Source organism: Pongo abelii, chromosome 12 (assembly GCF_028885655.2).
Source record: "Pongo abelii isolate AG06213 chromosome 12, NHGRI_mPonAbe1-v2.0_pri, whole genome shotgun sequence".
Taxonomy (NCBI): domain Eukaryota; kingdom Metazoa; phylum Chordata; class Mammalia; order Primates; family Hominidae; genus Pongo; species Pongo abelii.
The window spans coordinates 101,883,843-101,892,205 of NC_071997.2; the positions used below are offsets into that span (position 1 = coordinate 101,883,843).

At 47.3% G+C, this 8,363-nt stretch overlaps 1 protein-coding gene across 2 annotated transcripts in view; it reads left to right on the forward strand.

The window, feature by feature from the left end:
• GALNT14 (polypeptide N-acetylgalactosaminyltransferase 14) overlaps positions 1–6,094 on the forward strand; it is a 239,918-nt gene extending 233,824 nt beyond the window's left edge. Inside the window, exons 15-16 of one of the 2 annotated variants that reach the window (XM_063713209.1) lie at positions 359–478; positions 1,640–2,224. In XM_063713209.1, coding sequence (XP_063569279.1) covers positions 359–478; positions 1,640–1,798 — 279 coding nt within the window. In that variant the 3' untranslated portion in view covers positions 1,799–2,224. 2 annotated transcript variants of the gene reach the window in all.
• Positions 6,095–8,363: the final 2,269 nt, after the last annotated feature.

Below are 8,363 nucleotides of genomic sequence, written 5' to 3' on the forward strand. Positions count from 1 at the left end.
GGAACAGACCCCCTCGAGATGTTTTCTCCAAACAGAAACTGGAGCACACAGCTCAGCTGGGGTTGTTGTTCAGGCTCCTGCCCAAAGCCCAGAGTTGTTCAGGACTCCCAGAGGCAGCCTGAATGGCCCAGGCCCAGGCCCCTTCATGGGGTATGGGATGGAGATTTCCATGGAGATATGACCTCCGAGTCTCTGGCACTTGAGTAGCATTTTCCAAGGTAACCTTGATGATCATTGCCTACTGGGACCCTTGGTGCTTCTTACCAACTATGCTAATCACACCCATAAGTATGGTTGTATCCCACGAGTAGTGGCTTCCTGGATCCTGAACAAACCTTCCTGGTCTCTTTCTCCCCAGGTGTGGGCCTTCACGTACACCCAGCAGATCCTCCAGGAGGAGCTGTGCCTGTCGGTCATCACCTTGTTCCCTGGCGCCCCAGTGGTTCTTGTCCTTTGCAAGAATGGAGATGACAGACAGGTAGGTGCTCAGCAGGTCCCTGGGATGTGGCCATCTCTGTAATGTAACTGCCTGTTGAGGGCTTAGTCTCATGAGCAGGAAAAGAGAGAAATTGTTAGAAGAGGAAGAGTTGATAAGAGAGGTCAGGAGAGGGAGGGAAAGTGCTGCCTGGGATCCCCTCTGTGATGCCAGCAGCAATGGCAACATCCACCCTCACTGGTCAGCCTGCCCCATGAAAGCCTATTGATTTCTGCTGACCACACCATGCCCACTCATCTTCTGCTTTCCTATCATTGCTCTGTTCCCCACCTGGGATCCCAAACAAGGATCTCAGGGTCACAACGATGAGCAAGACTTGACCCTTGCCTTCAGGGCCCTGGGCTCTGGCAGTGTGTCCCCCAAACTTCCTAGCATTCTGGATGCACCAAATGCCCAGTTCCTCTAGCAGCAAAGTGATGTCTCCAGTCAGTTTCTTGCCAACTGGGTATTGGTGTTAGAGAGAACAAGATTCAAATGCCTGTTATGGTTTACAGGCTGTGTGACCCATGGCAGGTTACTGGACCTCTCTGGATGTCCATTTCCTCCTCTCTGAAATGGGGTTGAGAATGTCCACTACACAGGGCAGCTGTGACTGTCTCTTGGCAGTAACGTGCTCAGTGCCCTCTCTGGGGTGCTTCCCCTGATGTGTCCAGTCCCTCCTCTGTCATGCGAGGTCAAGTGTGAGAACCTGCTGCATGAGACCCGCCTCTCTGCTCTGGCCCCTCGTGTGCTGACACATTTTGAAGAAGCCCCCAGCCCCTCCTGCCATCACGCTCGCTGCTCCCAGCTCTTCCCCACTTCTCTGCCATCATGCAGATGCTGAGTGTGGATCGTTTCTTAGGTTGCTCCTGTGACTAACTCGCTTCACGTTTTCTGGGCTACTGCTTGGAAAGTTATTGCCTCCTAATGAGTTTTCCTAGTAAACATATTGATTTTACTTTTAACTTTTTTTAATCCAATTTAAAAAAAGAAACCAACAATAATACCTGGCAGAGCAATTAGTTGCAGTTTTAGTGCTTATGAAACCATGAAATCAAGTCTCTGAGTGACCCTAGACATGAGGCACCTACCTTTCTGATAATGCCAGAACTCCTCTATTACTGATGGCACCTAGTTCATTCACTCTCCTCTTTGTCTTACCAGCAATGGACCAAAACTGGTTCCCACATAGAGCACATAGCATCCCACCTCTGCCTCGATACAGATATGTTCGGTGATGGCACCGAAAACAGCAAGGAAATCGTCGTCAACCCATGTGAGTCCTCACTTATGAGCCAGCACTGGGACATGGTGAGCTCTTGAGGACCCCTGCCAGAAGCAGCGAGGGCCATGAGGTGGTGCTTCCCTGGACCAGAACAGACTGGAAACTGGGCAGCAAGCAGCCCACAACCACCTCAGACATCCTGGGCTGGGAGGTGGAGGCAGAGCCCCCCAGGACAGGAGCAACTGTCTCAGGGAGGACAGAGGAAAACATCACAAGCCAATGGGGCTCAGAGACAAATCCCACATGTTCTCAAAGCCGTTAAATTCCAGTCCTGGCCAGTCTTTCCCTGATTGGTATCTGGAGACAGAAACCTAATGGGAAGTGTTTAATGTTCCTTTTCTTACAAAGGAAGCACTCTCTGGAGGCCAGAGAGAAAAGCCTTCTTTTTCACTAGGCCGGGACTACATTGAGAGATGAAGAATGGAGGTTGTTTTCAAAAGAAATAAAGAGAAACTTAGAAGTTGTCTCTGGACATCTCTTGCTGTTTTCTTCTTATGTTGGCTCAGGGCTAAGCTGAGCTCTTCACGGAATAAGGGCATGGGGTGGGGGGCACCTGTGGCAGACTGGACAAAGAAGACAGGGAGATGGGAGACCTGTGCCCTTATCCTGGGCTGCCACCAACTAGCTGTGGGATCTTAAAATGACATATAACTTCTTTGATCCACCATTTCCTGTTATGTCAGATTAGGAGAGTGGGACCAGATCAGGGGTTTCTATTGATGATGCACACTTGCCACATTCTGGGGAACTGTCTAACTTGGAAGCTCTAGGCTCCCTGTGGAGATCCTGGTTCAGTAGGTGTGGGGTAGGGTCTAGACATCTCAGCTGATTCTGACACCACTCCTTGCTTAAAAACATTACCCTAGATGATCTCGCTGGCTGCTAGGGCTTTATGGCCTGTGGCCTTTAGCATAGAAATTTCTAACTCTAATAAATCCCCAGCTTACTAGTGTGCCCTGGGAATAGTTTATGGTGGTTGTCCATTCTTATTAACTAGGGTTTAAGAGAAGAACCAATCCATATGAAGTTCCCAAAACATGCCCATACCTTCTCTGCCCAGGTGAGTTTCCTACATGCTGTTTGGTAATTGACTTTGTTATCCACTGCTGCATAACAAATGACCCTGAAATTTAGCAGCCTAAAGCAACACACATCTATTCCCGTACGGCTTTTGTGGGTCAAGGATACAGGCATATCTTAGTGAGATCCTCTGCTTCAGGGTGTCTTACAAGGCTGCCATTAAAGTGTTGGCCAGGGTCACAGTTGTCTTAAGGTTCAACTGGAGCAGGATCTGTTCCAAGCTCACTCAGCAGTTGTTGGCAGGATTTGGTTCCTCGCAGGCTGTTGGCCAGAGGCTGCCCTCAGTCCCCTGCCATGTGGGCCTCTCCAGCATCACCGCTTGCTTCACCCAGGCAAGTAAGCCCATGCCACCAAGACGGAAGTCACAGCCTTTTATAAACTCATCTCAGTTATAAGTTACTTGCCCTTGCTTTTGGCATATTTTATTTTAGAGAAGCAAGGCATCAGGTGTAGCCCGCACTCAAAAGAAAGAATTAATGTCAGGAGGCAGCGATTGCTGGGAGCCATTTTAGAATCTGCCAACCACAGGAACTATTATATTCTAAGCAGGTATCTGTTTCCCCTTCATCCAGAAAGCCCTTCAGTGATGGTAATTAGTTCAAGCTCATCATTATAAAATCCATTACTGAAGACTGCTATAGACTTGGAAAGTAAAGAGTCGAGTGTGTGCAGCCCCAGAAGCTCCTCTGGTGTTGGATCTGTTTGTTTCTGCAATGCTCTTGTGGCCTCCCGTAGTTACGATGTGCCTCTTTTGTTGAAGCAGTTTTGCTCCACACTGGGAAAGAGAAGGGAGGTCGTGGGTAAATAAGGCCATCTATAGAAGACATTCTGATGGCTCGTAAGCTCTGTGTCCAGGCTCTGTTGAAACCAGGCCTGCAGAGAAGAACGAGAACAGGCATGTTCACCAGCAACCTCTCCCCTATGTAGTGAAACAAGTACTGCACTAAAATAAATAGAAGAGGGCCTGGGATTGTCCTCATCTGTCCTCTGTCGCCCTCAGTGTATGTGCATGTCTTTGAGCTCCCTGGTGGCAAGAAAGTTATCTCTTCTTTATCCCCACTGCTGGGCTGGGCACTTCAGCCTCTCAGTGGGTGTTTTCCTAAATGGATGATTGAAAAACTATTCCTTGTCTGAGACAAGTGACATTATTTATGTTTTCCTTCGCCTGTAAAGTCACAGAATGCTGGTGGTGTTGGGTGTTTCTCAAACACCCAAAGGAATGGGGGCAAAGGAATAAAGGCCTCAGCCCCAGGGGGGCAAACACACCTTATCTCAGCCTATTTTGATGTGACTTAGTTGTCCCCCTGGCCTCCCTCTTATAGCCAAAGCCCTTGGGGTGATAATGAAGAGTCACCTTAAAGGATGTGGAGGGTAATCTGCCAAAGGAGATGGGATGGCTCTCATGTGAGCTGCTGTGCCTGCATCTTAAAGCCTCCTTAGTGGAAAATGGAGGTTCAAAACTCTGATGGTGCAAATAGGAATCTCTGCAACTGTGCAGAGTTATCCAAATGCTCTCTAGCCGCTAACCTGAGGGTGATGCAGCCAAAGCAAGAGGAGTTGGGGATTTAAAAGCAAGCAAAGCAGCCATTCTGAACCTCCACCAATTCGAGGCAAAGTTGACAATCACTGGATGGGATAGTGACATTCTCCAGCCCCAGGGATGCCTTTGCCTGCAGGTGTGCAGCAGAGAATGTGTGTGGCCAAGCTTTCCCTGGCTGTCTGATGTTTTGGTAGATGCTGAATGACAGCCCTCAGTCAAATCCGAATACTGAGTTTGAATGCCAAAAGGTAGTAACTTGGACTAGCACACTTAGTAGGTCACCAGTAGCTGTGAGTGAAGGTGAAAGTTTGTCAAATGGTATCGGCCTATGACAACAAAAAAGACCGACACTCTAAGGATCTTAAAGGCTCACAAGATTTAGACCTCAAACCATGCTTGGAGAGTCATCACCCTAGAGCAGTCTCACCATCCTGACAGGTGAGGAGGCGACCAGGTGTGGCAGAAGCCCCTTCCCCCAAGGTTGCATCTGGTAGTGGAAACAGTATGCACATCTGAGTGTTTTATTGGTGTGATGTGTGTATTAAAGGAAATGGAATTTGTATATATATATACACACACACATACATATACACACATACATCATACACACATATATGAGCATATATATACTCATATATATGTATTAAAGGAAATGGAATTTATATATATACACACACATATATACACACACACATATATGAGCATATATATACTCATATATATATATGAATATATATATATATGTTGTGTGTCTGTGTACACATGTTGGCATATATATATGTTGTGTGTGTGTGTACACATATAGGCATAGCAGGCATGCTCTGCTATTTGGATTAGAGTTGAAGTCACGATGGTGTTGAGTGAATGGGGAGAAATGGGAGTTTTTAGGTAAATCTGAGCTCAATATGGGTGGCTGAGACTGGTGCCATGTTGGATCTGAGACTCACTCTCTTGAGTGATCTGAGACTCACTCACAGTTTCCTTCTGTACTTTGTAATTTCTCCCTGTGAGCTCATTTTCAGCAGGAGTTTCTTCCTCTAGGTATCCCAGGTGCCCCCGCTTGTGGAGGCATGCCTCAGGGAAGGTTTGCCTTTGCCTCTGCCGGGGTCCTAGTAGGTTTCATAGACTCCAAATGGACTTATGCATTGATTTCTCTGTTGGTGGTTTCCACACTGTGAGTGATGAGAATTTGGACCCCACCTCTATTACTTGGCACAAGCTTGGATTTTGATCTTTCCCAGATTGTCATTTTTCTACCCAAAATTTTAGTCCTGCTCCATGCCATCACCACTCATCCAGCTGGTGGATGGGGTGTGTCTAGCCTCTCTAAACATACAACGATAGTAGGGCCCCATTTCTGGCCTCTGCCACCCAAGAGGCTGTGGTTTTCACATCTTCCCCTGCCTGGGTACTAAAGCCCCAGCCCTGTTGATATGCACCTGGCTTCAATTCCCCTTCAGCGCTCATTCATGACTCTGACTCTGAATTCCCATTTGTTTTTAGAATCTGAAATTTCTCCCTTTTTCCTTTCAAATGCAGCTGTGATTTCAAATTGTTTTATCCAATATTTATATATGTGGGGGAAAGGGAGCTCCCTGTGCCAGCTCAGACCAAAATCCCTTAGTGCTGTAATTAGCTGTCACCGCTGTCTTTCCCACCGGCTGTGGGACCATATCTTATTGTAGACACTCAATAAATTTCTATGAATGAGTGAGAGAATAAGCCTGTGATTCTTTAGTACCACTTTCTAATTACCTCCTGGCTACAGTTATCAAACGTTAGAGTTTTAAAAAGACAGCAAAAGCAGAAACAGAGGACCGAGAAGACAAATTTATAACAATAAAAATCTTGTTGTAATACACATAGATTTAGGGATCATGCATATTTTACTTCATAATGACAGAGTTTAATACTGAAAATGCTAACTGGAAAGAACTATCAGTAATGGAAGTCTTTAACACTTCAGTGGAGCCCAAAAAGAGAGAATTTGTTCTTATAAACTCTGGGGGATGGTGATGGAAGGGTTGAGGGGAAGCCTGTATTTCACCTGCGTGAATCTCAGGCAGATTCACTCACATCTGGCAACCCGAGTCCTGGCTGGCCTTCAAAGAAAGGTCCAACTTGTACCTGTGGCCCACCACAGTTTACCCATAGTAGAGTTAAGTGCCCTTGCTTTCCCCAACTCCACACATTGAGCCATCATCCTGCCCTAATCCATCCATTCTCTTAGCACCCAGGACAGCATCTGGCACATAGGGGTATGGTGAAGGTTTGTGGGTTATATGAAAAGCCTAGCAGCTGTGCAGACGTGGCCTCTGTGATGCCCCACGTGGCAGATGGGAGCCTCTTCTCCCGCATCATCCAGAGCTAACCGCCCGAGCTCCCTCGTGGTCTGTGGACTGTGGCAGCCCAACTTGGATTAGCAGACTCCAAAGCTCTGAGCACTTTTCCATTTGCCATGGAGCCGACTAATTTAATGAAGCCGTCACAGTGCAAACCTCAGGGCTTATTGGAAAAGGACTTGAGCACGACATTATTTCACAGCAGTAGATTGCATCATTTTCATTTCACAGCTTTCCAATGGGAAATAATAAAACAAAATTACAAACATAATGAAGGAAGAAAGAAGGAGAAAAGAAAAAAACAACCTTGGGTGAGAGACGCATCTTCTGTGCTGTGTCAGGGCTGGTTACCTTATTCATTTGAGCCAGTAAATATTACCTGGCCTCACTGCAGGAAGGAGCAGCCCAGAATGCCTGCACCTGCTACTGAAGATAACAGGCTGCAATAACTCACTGTCCAGATGCAGCAAGGAGCGGTGAGTGCCCCTAGAGATGGCCAGCTGGATGGTCCTCCAAGAAATTCCAGCTTCCTAGAGCGGAGCCTTCCCTGGGCCAGCCACAGTGCTGGGGCAACGGGCTACCATTGGTGAGGGGGTGGTGGGTCCTTCCCTCTGGAAGACAAAGCAGCTTCAACAACGGAGCTTCACCCGTTCCTGGGATGAAGGAAGGAAAATGGGTTCCCGCCTCCATTCATCCTGCAGGATGCTTTTAGTGTGACCATGTGTGACCTGACAGCCAGAGGCTAAATAGGAGTCAACAGAGAGATGAAGCTCTTTCCAAAAGCTGTTCTCATTAATAGCACTGAGGTGTGCAGATGGAGGGCGGCAACAGAGCTCGGCTGGGCCTTCTATTTTATTCTGCAAGCCTGCGTTTCAGCTCAAGAGATGTCCCAGGCCTGTTCCTACAGCAAGATGGCGCCTCTCCATTCTACCCAGGCCCCAAATTCCTTTCGTTTCACTGAAAATAGCTTTTCTTCTCCAATAGTGGAAGAGTTTGAGGACATCCAGAATGAGCTCCCTCTTCTTTGCCTCCAGAGTCTCCTCCAAGGCTGCCCCTCACCTCGATTCCCCTTCCCTTCTTGATCACTTTGCCTCCCCCTCTGCCAACCCCTCCCCAGCAACTGAGTGGCAGAAACATCTTTCCTACCCTGACTTAAAGCAAAAAGCCTTTCTGTGAGCCTGAGCTTCTCTTTCACTTTGATTGACATGCCCCGCTAAAGCATAAAGGCTAGTCCTATGGGCTCTGGTGGTAGATAATACAGGTTCAAACCCTGGCTCCTCTAGTTCTCAGCTGTGTGACTAAGAGCAAGTTACTTTACTTAACTGAACTCAATTTTTCTCCTCTCTCAAGGAGCTAATAATCACACCTGCCTCATAATTTTACCGTGAGATTGATTGAAATGATTCATATGAGCTTCTCAGTACAGAGCCAGGCACATATATATGTCCTCAGAAATGTTTGTCATCCTTGTAGTTCATCGTGAGAATTAAACATCAGGTCCTAGAGCGGAGGGCAGAGTCTGTGAGTGTCGAGGGATGACCCCTTGTCTGAGTCTGTGCAAGCTGCTATAACATGTCATACCCTGGGTGGTTTTAACAAAGAAACATATATTTCTCATAGTTCTGGAGGCTGGGAAGTCCA